Source organism: Nothoprocta perdicaria, unplaced genomic scaffold, assembly GCF_003342845.1.
Source record: "Nothoprocta perdicaria isolate Ctin4 unplaced genomic scaffold, notPer1 scaffold_124, whole genome shotgun sequence".
Lineage (NCBI taxonomy): Eukaryota > Metazoa > Chordata > Aves > Tinamiformes > Tinamidae > Nothoprocta > Nothoprocta perdicaria.
In genome coordinates this window covers 1,068,979-1,085,944 of record NW_020454361.1, presented here as the reverse complement: position 1 = coordinate 1,085,944, position 16,966 = coordinate 1,068,979, and the positions used below count along the sequence as shown (strand labels likewise).

The 16,966-nt window shown below is 45.0% G+C and overlaps 2 protein-coding genes across 3 annotated transcripts in view; both read left to right on the top strand.

Moving 5' to 3' along the window:
* The window catches only part of RAB41 (RAB41, member RAS oncogene family), a 16,775-nt gene extending 875 nt beyond the window's left edge, over positions 1-15,900 (top strand). Inside the window, exons 2-8 of one of the 2 annotated variants that reach the window (XM_026054621.1) lie at positions 1,172-1,230; positions 2,989-3,042; positions 8,471-8,576; positions 8,860-8,971; positions 11,942-12,035; positions 13,343-13,409; positions 14,516-15,900. In XM_026054621.1, coding sequence (XP_025910406.1) covers positions 1,172-1,230; positions 2,989-3,042; positions 8,471-8,576; positions 8,860-8,971; positions 11,942-12,035; positions 13,343-13,409; positions 14,516-14,580 — 557 coding nt within the window. In that variant the 3' untranslated portion in view covers positions 14,581-15,900. Of the gene's footprint in view, positions 1-1,171; positions 1,231-2,988; positions 3,043-5,093; positions 5,200-8,470; positions 8,577-8,859; positions 8,972-11,941; positions 12,036-13,342; positions 13,410-14,515 lie in introns of both variants that reach the window. The other variant, XM_026054622.1, reaches the window with a different exon arrangement.
* Positions 15,901-16,913: 1,013 nt separating this feature from the next.
* The window catches only part of LOC112960396 (START domain-containing protein 10-like), a 2,539-nt gene continuing 2,486 nt past the window's right edge, over positions 16,914-16,966 (top strand). Inside the window, exon 1 of the mRNA XM_026054635.1 lies at positions 16,914-16,949. Within this exon, the coding sequence (XP_025910420.1) occupies positions 16,914-16,949 (36 nt within the window). The remainder of the gene's footprint in view (positions 16,950-16,966) is intronic.

Here is a 16,966-nt window from a genome sequence, read left to right as displayed (position 1 = left end):
GGGGGGCTCTCCGGCCGCCTCCACAGGATGCAATCCCAGGGAATGGGGGCTCCCCTGCTGCGTCTGCAGGATGCAGTCTCAGGGAACGGGGGCTCTCCGGCCACCTCTGGCCCCACGTGCGCCCCAGGGCAAGGACTGAGCGATGCAGAAGCTCAGGGCTTGTAAGGGCTACTATTGTGCAACCCCTTCTGGTTTGTCTTTTCTTGGGAGGTTGAATCCCATTTGTTTCCCTGCCCTCGTAATGTAAGGATGAATTTTATATTTTCTTCGCAACTGCATCTTCCCTTGCTTGGTGACTCTTCTGGGCACCTTGCTATTAGCCGACTGCTTATAGCCCCTGTAGGGCAGGAAGGGATTTCTGGGAGTCATCCAATTCACCTGCCTTGTCAAGGCAAGACCAACTTTGCTGCTATTAGATGTTTGTCCAACCCATTTTTAATCATCTCCAGTGCTTACAATTTCACAACCTTCCTGGGCGATTTATTCCTTTTCCATGTTTACTTCTATCCACTTCCTTTGATTTATTTTCTTGGTTTCTTCCAACTCGGAGATGGATACAGGGATGCTGTCTTTGGTCTCCGTTTCTTGCKCTGAGTCTCTTGATTAATCTTTGTCTGCAAATATTTAAGCTTTCAGGCAAGTCATCAAAGTCATCTCTCAAACCTTGTTTTGAAGACAGGATCTAGCTCTTAAATGTTGCCTTTCTTTCTGGTCAGATGCAGATAGAAAAGTGCCCAGTGCTAAATTGCTAAATAGTGCCCAGACCATTGTAGCCTCCTCCTTTGATGTCTGTGGCTAGAGATCTTAGTGATTTTATAAGTATCAAATGGAAAAAGCAAAAAAAAAAAAAAAGAAAACAAAAACCCACTTTGCATACTCAAAGAAGGAGCAAACAAATAATTGCCATGTACATCACAACACACCCAAATTATAGACCATGTTTTCATTCTTTTTTTTAACCTATACTTTTATTTTCAGTGATTTGGCTTAGTATGCTCWTATTGTCATGTGAATTAATTTCTTAGCTAGTTATGTGGCAGGAGGGAGGAAGTGGGCAGTAGGTTTAAATGAGAAACATAACTCTGAGGAACGGGGCTGCCACAGTGCCCTTTCCAAAGCAGGGCCTCCCTCTGCCGCTGCTGATGGAAGTAACGTTTCTCTTCTCTTGTAGTGGGGAAAACCTCGCTCATCACCAGGTTTATGTATGACAGTTTCGACAATACTTACCAGGTATGTGGTAGCCTTTCTTGAAAAAAAAATGAGGAGGCAAATCTACTCCCACCATTAAAATACATGCATTTAATCCCTAGGGCAAACACATTTCTCTGAGATGTCAATTCAGCATCACATGTGAGGTTGTAACGTGCCTTGCAATGGAAACGAGACTTTGTGATTAGGCCCAAGCATCTAGTATGATGTGAGGATGCACAGTGTCTCTACACTGAAAAGAACATGACTGAGGTGCTTGTGTGCATATGTGAGAATGTTGAGTAGAAAGGGTTAAAAAAAAAGTTAGTTTCTGAGATTGGATCACAAGGAAATGGTCCAGACGAGATGGATCCAGCAGTGTCAGGAAACACAGCCATAGATGAATTGTGTTCATGTCCTCCTAGCTCTCTAAAGTCTTTATAGAGTTTTTCCATTTATATAGTATAGTCAGTCCAGGATGCGTAGATAAATAGATAAGATGTCCATATAGATTTTGTTTCTTTTGTTACCTAAAATGCCATAGATAGGGAATAAAGCCAGGGAAATTCTGAGGATGAGTAGGGTAGGGCTGAGGAACCTTCAGGTTAAAAGCTAAAGATGTGTGAGAGGGCTGAATACAGGATTAGGATAATCCCAGAGTCCGAGTATTTCATGAAGAGCTAGTTGCATTGAGAGTATTGGATATTTCAAGAAAATAAGTGGTAGCTTCATAACAAACGAGGGCCAGGAAGATGAGACTATGGTTTTCACTGTTAATTCAAGCCAGAAAGAGTTACTGGTTTTAAACTGTAATAATTTTAAGCTGCAAATAGAAAAGGGAAGATAAGATGGGTGTCTAGAGGGTAAGTTGTTCAGTGAAACTGGGTCCTCTTCTGCTTTTTGACTTCTTTAAGGTGCTCTTGTGTTTTTCTGTAGTTGTTGCAGCTGTCGTAAATTGTGTCCTAACTGCAGAAAATAGGACTCCTCAAAATTAGTACTAGCTGCAGAAATTGAGTGTTGTGATCTCCTCTCATCTTAAGAGGTTTGTGTTCTGATGGAGGCCTTCCAGAGCAGTGTATATGCCGTCTGTTTGTTGCATAATACTAAATATATAAGGCCCTTAAAATACTACACTTAAATCTGTTACATCAGTATCCTGTCTGCTTTCCCTGAGTTATAATGGACTAGGACACCTGCTTAGCTTAAGTGCCAGGGAAATGCTTAATATGTCTTCACTTAGTGAATTCCTCCAAATGTCTCTGCACCAGAACTGCGTTACAGCGATGGGAATGTGGATGGGAGGAGACTTGGAAGAGCTGTTAGGGAAATGAAACCTCTGAATCTCACTGAAGGGAAAGAGGGTTCTCAAAACAGACCTCACGTCTTAGGTTTCAGCACAGTCACCCACAATTTATGCGTGTGATTTCTCAGCAGTATTTGAAATAATGTTTGCTCTGCCTTTTGGTTGTTTCTAATAGAATTCTTACTAGACTGAATCGCTGCAGATGGGAGGGAGATGCCAGTTCTGATATGATCTCTGCTAAGATGCATGAATGTTTGAGAGGTAGAACGAGAAACTCAAGGGATCTTCTGCAGCTGAGAAGTATTTGAAGAGTGAGCTCAAGATGGGGCAGATACCCATGCTGCTCATTTCTTTATTAACTATATTGAAGCAAAATGACTCGAAGAGCTTAATTGTGAGCTTTTGACCGTTTTTTTGAGACACTGCATAGAACAATCTGTCTTGCAGAGATGGAAGGCAAGTTGCTGTTACTGATGCTTTTTTTTTTTGCTTTTCAGGCAACCATTGGAATTGATTTCCTGTCAAAAACCATGTATCTTGAAGATCGCACGGTAAGCGAGGCGTCCACGCCRGGATGGCGTGGCAGTGCCGCCCCAGCTGCGCCTGCCCGTGCGCTGGCTGCGCCCCCGCTGCTGCTCGAGTCCCCCCGCAGCCCTCGGGGGGACAGCCCTTGAGACAGTGGCCTGCTCGCCTAATTCTTGCTCCTTGAATGCTTTTCTTGTGTTTGAATCAAGCTGTTGACCCAGTCCCTTTTTTTTCCTGATACTTAGTAATTTTTGTTGCATCAAGACTGTAGTCAAAACCCTTCATGCAAAGTTGGGGAGTGGGCTGTCTGCTCTGTGTTCCAGAGATGTAGTTTGCTCGTAGGATTTGCAGCTCTGCCTCTGGAGTTGTCAGTGTAAGTGGGTGCGAATAGGCCCAAGGTAGTTCTGAGTTCTGAAATCATTCAGGTTTACCAGTGGTGGCAGAGCAACTCCTTGTTAAAAAAAGCATGCGATAACTTAATTCTGGCTTACTGTAAAGCAATTTTGGATTTAGTTTTCATGAGAATCCTCTTTGCTTAGAGGCTCCTCACATCCCTTTCCTCTGTTTTTCATTATTTGCCTTTTCATTAGTTCATTTTCAGTAGTAATTGCCTCWTTGCTAGTTTTAGTGTTGGCCGAGGATGGACCTGTTTGGGGGTCAGAGGTGTGGTACAAGTTTTGTGTTGCTTCAGAAGAACTCTCAGCCCAGTGAGTACAGTGGCTTTTCCCATTGCTTCTCTGCCATCTTACAGTGATTCCCTGTTAAGAAAATTGCTTAGACTTTGAATGGAAGAAACGACTTTGATAATGTTCTCCAACTGCACTAGCAGTAGTAGAAGGGGAAAAAAAATCTTGGGAATGCTGCTTGACACCTCTGAAGGCAAACTGGAATACCTGTATATTCTTTGCAATAGTCCTTAATTCTCAAGGGTAGTCTTGACCTTTTGTGGTTTTTTGTCATCTACTGACTTGCTATCCAGAAAATACCCTTCTTTCAAATGCTTGCCATGCTGTTGGCCCTTAAACAGCCTGTCCTTCTATAACRGAAGTCCTGAATATAGATGAAGGAAAAATACCAGCAGAGAAGCTAAGAAAATTCAGATACTAAAGTAATCTCTCAGATAAGGTTAGTGCTGTTATTTTATAGTAGGCTTTGACTGTCAGGCTTGAAATGAAGCAATGCTTGAATAAATCCGTAACTGCAACGTATGCTTTGGCACGACTGATGTATGTCTCCCTTAAAATACACCTATGCAGATCGTTTGCTTTCAATACATCTTGAGTAGCCCATATTAGGCATCAGAAGCAACCAAAATATGTGAAATTCTTCAAAATTAGCTCTGGGTAGACTCCCATGCCCTGCTGTTGTGTCAGCTACAGCATTTTTGCTAGTACTGTGGGAGCTCTGGCACTGAGTGAATTCGTGCCKTGAGAAGCCCCATCCTCACTCCCTGACACTTGTGTTTCAGCTACAGCCTCACTTATGAAAGGCTGCATAGTGCTTTCCTGTCTGTGGTGAGGTACCTTCTTAGACTTGCTGGGCTTAAGTACAAGATAAGCCTATCTAGAGGATTTCTGCTGTCCTGGCTTGTACCTCGCTGTTATGTTTCAGCACTTCACATCAGGCTTTCCAGTGGATTAATTAGTAGCTGAGTGATCTAGTCCTTACAATTAGGTGTGATCACAGTCTGCTTGTATAATCATTGTAGCTAGAATCCTGACATGGCAGGGTGCACTGAGGTACGTATACTTGTTTCCATCAGTGGATGGTGCTAGGAGATATGTTAGGAATATTTTGCTTTCCTTTCAAAAAGGAGTAGCTTTGTGTGCACGAGCTGGATGAATGGGCTTGTGGAGGGAGGGAGGCTTCTCTGACATGTTAGGCCAATGCTGCCACAAGGTTGGGGCTAGAAGTGTCGTTGGCTCTTTTCATACTTTTATTCCATTTTAGCTTTCCTTTTGTTGGGTTATTTTTGCGTTGCAATTTTTTTTCTTTTTATTTCACTTGAGTTTTGGTTTTGTTCTCCATTTTCCTGCTCTTTCCCTTCCCTCCTCCCCTGCACTTTTCCGTTTCCCAGATCAGGCTGCAGCTGTGGGATACAGCCGGCCAGGAGAGGTTCCGCAGCCTCATTCCCAGCTACATCCGTGACTCTGCTGTGGCTGTCATTGTCTTTGACATTACAAGTAGGTATTGAGCCTGAGTGTTGGCAGAGGCCTTGCTGTTAACATGTGCCTTTTATACGCTGCAAGTGGTGGTGTTTTCAGAAGAGGCTGCTTTCTGAAGGGAGCTAAGACAGGCCCTCTGCCCCAGGACTGTAGGGATTTCATGGATGGATCTGCTTTTACTGAGGGGAAGTAGCTGAGCATCTTACCCACACCCAATAGTGACTGCATTTGATGATATACAAACTGGGGAATCTCAAAGCTCAAACTGGAAGTGGCATGCAGAGGATTGCCAGGTAGGTAAATGGGGTTTATATCTTGTATGTCCTTGGTGATGTGTTTTATATATTTATTTTAACTTTGAAATGAAAATTTGCTGTTCTGGATGACTAGAGAGTTAATAAAAGTAGCAACAGCAGATGCTAAAGCAATGAAACGTTATCATACTGTATAAAACAGCACAGTATCTATTTAAATAAAAACTAGCTGGAAATTTGTGAGGATTCAGAACTTCCCTTTCACTGGAGATGAGAGCTTACTGTTCATACAAGCCACCAGAGAACTTCTGAAATAGAAGGGACAAATTTATAATTACCATAAGATCTAAAGAATGAACAAACTTGGATGCCTCTTCTGCAACTCTTGACTGGAGAGTTTAAGTATAAAATAGGATATGAAAATTATTTCATTATAAGTTCTTGTTATTGATTCCGCTCAATCTCTTTTCTTTAGATAAGCTACAGTGTCAGTGTGGATTTGCATGCAGGATTTATATCAGGATTTATATCTAAGTAAATAGCATGGCACAGATGAAAAACCTCTGGCCCACTTTTATTTTGCCACAAGTTCTAGATTATAGTGGGTCTTTACAGATCTGGGTTTTACTGCACTTTGATAAACAGAAATGCTTAACAGGTAATTGTGAAATTCTGTTACGTTTTTCTTAGGCAGTAAAGGCAAATAATTCAGTGGTTTAGTCCTGTAGCTTAAGAATTTGTCTTGGGAAGGAGTTCTGACTCGGAGCAAAATGAAAATATAAAACTGGTCTGTTTGGGAATTGAGGAGCAACAAGATGTGCACATGATTTATTTTGCGAACAGATCTAGATGAGACAGAGTGTCCAGCAACAAGAGTTGGTGCTTTTTTTGTCCCTCTGTCAGGACAGGTAAAGGATGCTGTTTACCCAGACAAGTTGAAAAATCCATCAGTCTGGGCTGTTCTTTAAGTTTTCAGACCTATCAGAAATGATTTAGGGATGGCTGATCTCATCATGCCTTGAAATTATCTGAAAAGATCAGACTGTTAATGCATTTCTTATTACTACTCTTTTGTCTCCTCTTAGCCAGTGAGAGGCTTTTAAATCTCACAACATGCTCATGGATTTAGTTTTCTATACCATTAGAAAGGCCTATRTTCATCGACTTTCAGTACTTGGCTCTTGATTGAAGACCTTCAGCTTACTGGACTAGAGCTGTTCTTAGCAAGGTATCTGGTTTGTGAGGGTTGTATTTTTCTCTCCAAAAAATGCCTGTGCAACAGCTCTGACTTCTGGAAAACAGAGGCTAAAGGAGCATTGCAGCTGACTCCCGTTCCTGGGTCTCTTCAAGGTGCCTTTATAGTACCTCCAGAATAGATTTCCCTTGACCCTTCACTACCAGATCATCAGCTTTTTTTCCAGGTCTGTAATATTTGCATTAGTTGCAATTTTGATCATGCACATGAAGCTTGGAGCATTTAAACTTCAAGCTTGGTAAACTCTGTGGGAGGAGAATAGGCTGATCTGATCTGCCGGCACTGGTGTAGTATTGTCCACATGCTAGGAGTTCATTCCTGGGATTCTGGAGAATCTGGAGATTCTGGAGCTTTTCCATGGGATTCTGAAGAGCCCTCCTTGCTAATGTAATCAAGGTTGTCTCCAAAATGAAGAGAACAATTCATAGGAACTAACTGCTGCAGCTATAAGCGCTAACTGTACTGAACGTTGGTGGCAGCAGCAGTGCGGATATTTGGATGTAGGTACCTGTTTTGAATGTGTTTGTAGCAAGATGCTTTGCAGACATGTGCTCTGCCCAGCTCCTGTTCAGATTGCTCTTCCAAGCAAAATAAATATTGGTCCTTCTTAAACAACTTTCCCTTATACAGCAGTCTCCTGCAAGCTCCCATTTTAACAGATGCTCTAAATATAAAAAGCTGCTCTCCCTCATGGCTGAGTGATTAGCTTTGTGAGAACTTCTTACTTAATTCATATAATCCAGACGGATTATTTTGGGAGCAAATATCCACYCTTGTATGAAACTTGTGGCCACTCRCAATGTTAATAGCAATCTTGCTTTCTGACTGTAGCGCTAGTGCAGCCAGCTGTGTGGAATGACCACTTGGATGAAAATGGCATCGATCCCAATTACTCATTGTTAAAAGCTTTTGTTTAGCATTTGTTGTGGTAACTGGGTGTTTCTCAACCATTTCTGTTTCAAATAACAAGTTCCAGCATTGTGTGGATATAATAGTTGTTATTACTTTAGTGTATGCGCAAGATGTGGGTTAGAAGATATGTGAAAGAAGAGAAATAAACCTTCAGACTTTAGAGCTGTCATATAATAGCTCAGTCTGTATTTTGGGCACAGCTCTGGTGCTGGAGATCAAATTGCATCTCTCTCATACAGATTTTGAAGCTTGTTTCTGATTCTTGCCCTCATCTGGAAGGGGGCACCAGTGCCCTTTGTGTCTCGTGGGGCCCTTGGTTTGCAGCATTAGCTTTTGTTTGCCACAGCYTAAGTTATTGATCGCCTTAATCTGGTGTGAAAGTCCCCATTACCACCTTCTGGATGCTCTTTTGCCACTTGGTGTCTGTGCTGAGGAACCTGCATGTCTGTCCCATGGGAATTGCCCTTAGAGCTTTGACCTGAGCCTGCAGGTTGGGAGTGCTTTGGGGGACCAGGCCTAGTCCCGGCTGAGGAGAGAGCAGCTCCACATTGCTCGTTAGCCAGCACTAGCAGCGCTAATTGGGGTGTAGCCACACTGTAGAGCTCTTAGGGATGAGCTGACTGGGGGAATAGCAGGTTCTCTAGGCAACAAAGGAGGTAATGAAAATGCGTTTTCTATAAACTGGCGAGCAGCAAAGCCAGCTCGTGTGCATCTTGGATGTTGGGAGCTAGTTAACAAGGACAGTCTCAGCTTCTCAGGTTGAGCTGCATGCAGTGAATTCTAGAAATGGCCTTTTCTCTAAAGGACAGTTTCCTCCTTTCTTTTCTCTCTCGCTGTCTCTCTGYTCTCCCTGGCCTGGTACCAGCAGGTTCGGCTGCAGCTTTGGGACACAGCAGGCCAGGAGCGGTTCCGCAGTCTCATTCCCAGCTACATCCGCGACTCCACCATTGCTGTGGTAGTCTATGACATTACAAGTGAGTGATGCTTTGGTGTCTCATTATTTTCAAGTACTACATGTAAACAGAACTGGTATATCACGGCCAGAAGTTCTGCAATAATTAACATTAGAAACAGTTTGTTTTTTTTCTTCCTTTCTTCCCTTTTTTTTCTCTCTGGGTAGATGTGTAGGTTGTTTTATATGGTGTGGGAAGACTCGGAGAAACACGGGGGTTAGAGGCATGGCCGCTTTCATAAGCATTCTTCCTCACTTATAAGAAACTTTATCCTCAACATTCTCAATTTATTTTGCCCCTRCAGATTTGAATTCTTTCCAGCAAACCTCCAAGTGGATTGATGATGTTCGAACAGAGAGAGGAAGCGATGTCATCATCATGCTGGTGGGGAATAAGACTGATCTGGCAGACAAGAGGTAACGATGGGGAGCTGCTGCTCCTTTTGCTGTCACCAGTAGAAGTGGGGAACTGGCCAACTTGTCTGTCTTCAAAAGAAAGAAGTATAAATAGCTTGTAATGGTATTTGGATTTCTGATGTCAGAATATGCAAAATTATTCTGTTATTCTACAAATAGTTTATGATATAACAAGTCCTTTTTCTTCTAACACTTGGAATGATACTTAAATATCTCTCTGTGCCATCTTTCTCATAGAGTACCTCTTTTTATTTTCCTTTTTGAGCTGAGATAAAGCCAGAAAGATATCTTTACAAGCAGTGCCTTTTTTTCCGTGGTCATATTTACATGACTTTTTCTGCATCTGCAAATCTAAAATATTATAGTAAAGTTTTTTCTTAAAGTTTTTATAAAATACAACATGACAATGTAGTAGTATGCATCTAGAAGGTTTCCATCTGTGCATAAATTTCTTATTCCATGTAGCATAAATCGATACAATGAAGTGTGAGGGGAAGCTAGATTAGTGATTTCCCCAAGAGATGGGAGAAGTGAATTAAATTCTTAAAGCCACAGAGATTCACTGTCTTGAGATGTCAGAGCATTTCAGTTTTAAAACTCTCAGTCGTGCAGACTGAGAAAGTCTTCATTTTAGTGAATAGCTTCAGTAACAGTTGGCAAAGGAATGATGAGAATTCATTCAAAGGAATGATGAGAATAATTCACACAATTCCTTACAGCCCTTTGAACTGAATCATTTCAGATATGCTGGTTATTCTGGCATGGAAACYGTATGGTTTAATCTGTAGAACATAGGAAGCATTGAAGTAGTGAGAATTTTTTAACTGTCACAAAAGAAATCATGTAAAAAAGGCAGAAATGGGAAACACCTGGATCTCACAGTTAAGTACTTTTAGAAAATCAAAAGCGTAACCTTTGGCAGTTTATGACACGCTTCTGATTGAAAGACAGTCTGAAAAGTCTTACAGATGGAAATTAAAAGCGTTATCAAAAACTGCACTGATACCCGAGTGGCCAGCTTGTTTCTTGGCACGATGGGCCTAATAAGGATCTGCATGTTTCTTTACAGGTGCTGTCACCTTTTACATTCTAAACCTTATTTTACTGCTTTAAAATGTGCTCTCATCRTTTTTCCGCTGTGGTTTTGGTGTTGATCAAGTGAGAGAGGATATCCAGCATCTTGGGCTGCCCAAATTAGTACCACTGTTCTTCCTCCTTTGTCTCAGTACAAGCCACACTGTTAGCTTGTAGTTTGCTTTGTCTAGCAGGAAGAGGATAGGTTCTATTCCTGGTATGTGGTTTGAGAAAGGGGAAAACGAAATTAGATATTGAGTGTAGTCTTTGTGCTGCCGATCCTTGCGGAAATGGGTTTGTCTACCAGCTGGACCACTTCAGTATTGACAACTATTTGGCTTTCCCTGACTCTAAGTATCCTGTGAAAAGCACTTGAGAATTTTKGGGAAAATGTAGTTTTTAGAGCTTCCTAAGTAGGTAAAGGTGTATAGATGACTTGGATAAAGAAACCCAGTTGGTAAAAATTCAGAGCAGCCTGGTCACTGCTCAAAATCAGTTTATAAAATCATCTGAGCAGAATCTGAGAAGTTGTTCTACTGAAGTCAGCTCAGTTAGCATCTCTTATGCCCTCCTGGGAGCAGGGAATAACTACAGCTTCCAGAGTGGCCTGGAGATTAGATTTGAGGCTTTATAATAATTAAAAAAAAAAAAATTAAATTTAAAAAAAAAAGGGGGGGAAAGAAAGATAGTTGCTGCCTTAGATTGGAGAGGTGCAGGATGGTTTGTCTGGTGTTGCCATAAGAATAAGGCAACTAAAGACTTGTTGGTATCATAGTTAAATACACTTGTTTGCATCACAGTTGGCAGCAGGCCTTCCTTTTGTATTAATGTAAGTGACAGCAGTCCTGGACTAGCCTAGAATTTAGGACGCATATTCACCTCCRGTGGTCTGCACAGGCTCTCGCTAAAGGAAGCCTCCTTGTCTTTCCTGTGGATTGTTGCTTTTGAAAGAGATTCATAACAAGCTGAATACAGGGTCTTTTAAGACTGGACCAGACTATGCACCAGTCACGAGACTGATTGTGTTTTCTGAAATTTAGTAGAGTCCACAAGAAACCATTCGTACTGCGGTAAAGACCAAGTGATGGTGAAAGTTAAGTTCTGTCAAACATGGTTGAAAAGTTTAACTGGTAATAGCACTGCTTTTATTTGGCAGGCCCGGTTAAGTCTAGCTTTCCTGCTAATATTACTTCAGTTGGTCGCAGTTTTTTCTACTTTTTTTTTTTTTTTTTTGCCATTTTTGGACTCTTTTTCTTTGCTTTGGTTTTTCTTTTCTGTGATTTGTTCTCATTACTATAGACAGGTTTCTATAGAGGAGGGTGAGAGAAAAGCCCAAGAACTGAATATGATGTATATTGAACGCAGTGCTAAAGCAGGATATAATGTGACACAGGTATGTACAGGGTGCTGAGGAGCGGCGCATTCGCAGGTGCTTTCCCGCAAGCAGCAGCAGAGCACTTGCTCTTGCACTGCTCTTGCTGCTGGAGCCTTTCTGACGTCTCTCTATAATCTCACGGAGTTCCCTCCTCTTGACTTTTGGGAAACTGCTTTTTGCATCAGGTGCAGCTAATGGGGATTCGTCTTTTCTCTTGAGGGTGCTGTGAATGAGACTCAAATGTTCTACGCAAGCTTCATCCTGTGCTGATGATCCTTTCATTAATGGGCATGATAGAGGTTTTTCCTGAACTACTAACCTGAGATTGTTTCCTTCCTTCCCGGGATCTAATGAGGAATTTGGGGGCCTTAAAGATCCTGACGTCCCTGTTTGTACATTGTAGGCTCTTGTAACGGGTGGTGAAGAGGCCCTGTGTTTGAAAAATGTCTCGGACACAACTGTCTCTAATTGTTCCTGTCCCTCTTTTCTGTCTTTTTGCTTCTGTTTGCTCCTTTGTTCAGGCAAATCACTACAGAAGAAGGTGAACAAAGAGCCAAAGAGCTGAATGTGATGTTTATTGAGACCAGTGCGAAGACTGGATACAATGTGAAACAGGTAGATCTATGTTATGTTTTAAAGATCAGTAAATCTGTACTTCACTGAGCTGTAGCGAGGAGGAGTAAGTTTCTGCTTACAGTTCATGCTCCAGCAGATATATTTACCTGTTGCCTGTCTCAGGTCTTGAAATSCTCCTTGCCTAATGACCAGTGCTTGCAGCTAAAGCTAAGCAAACTTCTCTACCTTGAAAGGAAGGAGAATCTAAAAATGGAATTTGCTGAGGGACAGGAATGTCACTATCTAGTGCAGCATGTCAAAGATAATTCTGTATATTCCCTTTGCTTTTGTGTACAGTTAATGCAGTGTTCTCTAAAATGAGTGTTGACGGCAGTCAGRCTGATAGTGTGTACCGATGCACCACAGTAGAAATTCCTGATTCCGTTTTCAAGCCTGGTAGGAAAAACACAGAGCCATAGAATAGCTGGGGTTTTCTGTTCTCCRTTTCTACTTCTGCCCATTGCTTCTTGCTGTGAGCTTGGGTTCCCCGCCTTCCTTTTCAGTTCAGGAAACTTTATTCTGAAGCATGACAYAACTTGGGCAATAAGGCAGCTGTAGGACTCAGTCATTCGCAGGGAGCTTAACTACTGCGGGTGTCAGGAAGTCACCCAGCTGGGATATGAACTGAACAGTTGCAGCCCACCAGCGGGTTCAAAGGCCAGCACAGTGGCCTTAGGGGGTTATTTCTGTAGGGGAGAGGGAGTGGTTTTAAACTCGTATGGAGATAATTGGATTTAGTTTTTGATTCTAGCTTACCTGCATGCCAAATAAAACAATGTTAGTAGTGAGAACTTCTGWGACTGAAGGAGTTGAGAGAAAACATTAACTGCAGAGCCTTGCTGGTACCTCAGTGGTTTGATTTTTCCCTGTAATACAGTTTCTAAAGGTAGATGATAAGCCCTTGCCAAAGTACTTTGAGAAAGAGCGTCACCGTCTGGCTCTAATCAAGTTCCTTCCTCTAGTTTTCCAAGTGAAAAATACAGTTTTCTACAGTTCTGTCTACCACAYATTCCTGGCATTATCCAATTTGTGTTTGCTGCTGTTTTAGTGTCAGCAGGAGGAGCTCTAGGCATCATCTTGAAAAATTGCACAAAAGCACTGTCTGTTTCATATGGGGATAGGCTAGTCCTTCCCAGCTCCAGCAAATCATTCTTAGCTTAGATGCAGCCCCCTTGAGCCAGTCATTCTGCTTATAGGTGACATAAGCAATATCTTATATACTATAAACAATAAGCAATATAAGACATAAGCAATGTCTTATAAGCAATGCAGTCTTTCTAACAAGCTTTCCACTTGTTGCTTTTCAGCTTTTCCGTCGTGTGGCTGCTGCCTTACCTGGCATGGACAGCACACCAGAGAAGAGCAAAGAAGACAGTATCCTTGCTTTCTTTTCAGTAACTTTCCTCTCCTTGTAGGATTTGGCAATTACCTTTTTGTCAGGTTGGACTTGCCACCTTTTTGGTACACTGTGTTTATTGGTGTTCTGGGGTTTTGCAGACACRTGGCTGGGATGGCTGGTAAAGTGTGGTTACCTGTGCACACGGATTAAGACCCTACTTGCAATTTGTAACTGCAAGGGCAAGTTTTGCTTTCTCCCCTTAATCTTGTCTGTTTAAGGACAAAATTTGCATAGTTTCAGAATGCTTTAGAATTTGCCTCTTTTTATACTGCTACAAGGTAGCCCTGTTTGCTCTCCTGACATATCCAATCCACTGCTTTTACTAATCATCCTGTCCAGACAAGGTACGTGCTGCTCTTGCTAGAGCATCTGTACTTAACCGGGAACGGAGAGCTGCCAAGTTTTCAGAATGGTAGGAGAAAAGTTACTGCAGTGCTTTTAACTTATCAGTCTGTTCAGCTCAGTTTTGTTTTGCTTTTTAAACTATTTTCATACCAACTCTAAACAGGCTAAGAAGCCAGATCCATGACTTCTGAGGGTAGTCATCTTCACAAGACAGGCTGTCGCTGAAACCACTGAATACTCTGCAGTGTTTCGCATGCTGCATGCACCTAGTCACAGAGCGTGCGGGTGACTGTGACAGCAATTTGCCATATTTTGCCTGTTTAAAAGGCTAGATGAATTCCATAGCATCCATATTTACCAAACAGCTCGTTCTAAATTAACAATTGGCAAAATATGCCAGGCTGAGAGCTGGAGCAGGAGGAGCAGGTGCTGTTTGAGGCAGTTCAGCCAGTATCGGAAATGGCAAGTATAATTGATYCCTCAGTTCTGCCTCTCCCTTAAACACATTGCTGCTGTTGCCCCTTCCATATGTTAGGGCCARCAGCATCAAGGCTGTGTTTAAGGTCATGTTTGGATTGCATGTAAGGGTCTGTACCCTTTTTAATTGGAAGCCTGGCTTCTTGTTTTGTGAAGCCTGGTCTTCCCGTGGCACCAGAGGAGGCCAAGGCAATCAGTTTCCCTAGTCTCTACTCACCCTCTCTTGAAGCCGGTGACTTCCTTAACTCGTCTCCTCCAGTGATTGACATCAAACTAGAGAAACCTCCTGAGCAGCCAGTAACGGAGAGCGGCTGCTCCTGCTAACAGCCCGTTGTGTAGCAGCACATTCCCCACCCGGCCAGTCTCACGGAAGAACATCACTGCTCATTGCCTAGGCAAACCTACTTCGTGGGCTGAAAACAACCTACTAAGCGAGTGAACTCCCTCTTTACTGGTGGGGAGCAGCCCCGGCCGCCCTTCTTACTGCATGGTATGAGCCCCGAGTGCAGAATGAGTGTCCTGTCTTTCAGTTTTATTTTTTATGTTGTTGCACTTTGGCACTGTAGTGCCCTTTACACACACTCACTCTATTTCTCTCTCCACTTTGAGTCTCTCTGCTCAGATAGATCTCTTTTTTGTGAATGCAATGAAAAAGCCACCAAGTAAGGGAAAACAAAAGCAAATTTTGGGGGTGGGCTTTCCCCCTTCCTCTTAACTCCTTCCCCGTCCACTCCAGCAGTCTCATTCTGCCCTACATTCCTACTTCCTCTTTTTAACGGCTACTCCTTTTACCTCGTCACGGTCTGACTTGGCCTCGCCTTTTCTTTGGCGGCGCAGGTGATCTGTTCCTAGGCTTTGCTTCCTGCAGGGCACACACGGCAGTAGTCGCCGCTCAGTTTCTCCTCCCTGCGGATGGCCTTGGCTAACTCGTGCTCACCTTTGAAGGTTTGCCCTAYGCTCAGCCCCTCATGTGACACAAAACACTAGAAGCTCCCCCATCTCCCCTGGCTTGGGCCTGGTTGCTCCCATTCCTGTGGCAGACACATCCCRCAGATCGCTCCCTTCACCTGGAATTTCTTCCCATCTTCCTGAGGATGTTGGTGCATTGGCTGCGTGGTGGGAGGAAAGGGTGCAGAGGCAGTGTGAGGTTGAGTGGGAAGAGATCCATAGGGCAGTCCTGTCTGTTGGCAGCAAACAGCCCCCTGGAAATCCTCGCTACAGCGGCAGTATCTGCCCTGGGCATCACTGGTGCTGTTGGGGCTCCCGTCCTGTCTTCTGTTGCTCCTCCCGGAGGCTGGGAGCTTCTTGAGCTGCCGCAGATGGAGYGTTGGTGAGGGCCGGCTGCTTCCTCATCCAGGTGGCTGCTCAGTGAGATCCTGCCCTGCATCCAGCTCCTSGCCCCTCCTAGCAGGCCGTGGGGCAGGGGAGGGGGTGTAGCAGCCGTTTCACTGCTGAAAACCTGTCAGAGCTGAAATGAGGAGTAGTGTGGATGCATTGCCAGACCTGGCGGTAGAGGAATGTGCTCTGCTGACGGGGTTGTGGAGTCATTTCTCAACCTCCAGCTTTCAGGAATATTTTCATTTGCCCCCTGCTCTGTACCCCTAGTTTCCAGCTACTTTAATAGAGCTCTTCAGGACCCGTAGTGAGATCCTCTTGTCCGTCCAGCCCCCCCAGAAGTCAGCAGGTTTCTCCACGGCCAGGGCGAACACGAGCAGGCGGCTCTAAGCCGCCCGCGGGCCCGGCCTGTGCCAAGGCGCCCGGGGAGCTCCCTGCACGAGCAGGGCGCAGCAGGGAACGGCAGCCTTGGGAGGCTGACGCCAGCCCGGTTCAACGCCCCGCCGCTCACCGGCCTGCTGCCCTTGGGAGCCGCAGAGCTCRTGTCACGGGGAGGGAGCCGCCAACGCAGCGCCCGCCACCGCGGCGTCCGCCCGCGCTCGTGTCTGCCCTCCCCGGGATGTGTCCCCCCCGGCCCCCGAGCGTCCCCTGCCCGCGCCCTGCGCCGGGGCCGCTCGGCGCCCTCCCCTGTACATAGCCCTTGGTGTGGGAAGTGCTGCTGTCCTGTCGCTGTGTGCGTGTCCGCCCGGGGCGGCTGTTGCTGTCCCCTCCTCACAGGCAGGTGGGCCCTGCCGCTGCTGTCGTGTTGTTCTGAGTCGCTGGACTGCGGGGGGACGGGCCGGGACGGGCGGGAGGGAGAGGGGGGGTCCGTCGGTGGCGGGGGGGAGGGGGGTAACTAGCGGTATGAAATAGTTCACGTCCCGCTGTCTTCTCTGTGGGTGTGTACAGTAGTGTGTGTCTCTGGCCCCGCTGTCTCTAGCTGTTAGCCGAGTAAGTGTGACTATTACTATGACTATGGACTGTCCCACCACAGCTGTGTATCACACGAAATAAAGTTATTTCACCAAGGGCTGCTCTGTGCTGCGCTGCCGCGCGGGTCGGGCCGGGCCGGGGCCGGGGTTGGCGCTGGGTGCCCTGTTCCCTCGCCTGCCCCTGCGGAAAGGRGCGAGCCGGGGGAGCGGCCGCCCCGCTCCCGCTTCCCGAGCGAGCCCGGCCCTGCGGCGGGGCTGTGGCGGCCCCGGGCGCTCCCCCCGCGCCGCTCTGCGCCCCGCTGGCGCTTTGAAACCCACCAATCAGCGCGCGGTCCCCCTTCCGGGGCCCCAATGGCGTGCGCCCACCCGAGGCGCTTCGGCCAATGGGCGCGCGGCGCCGCCCC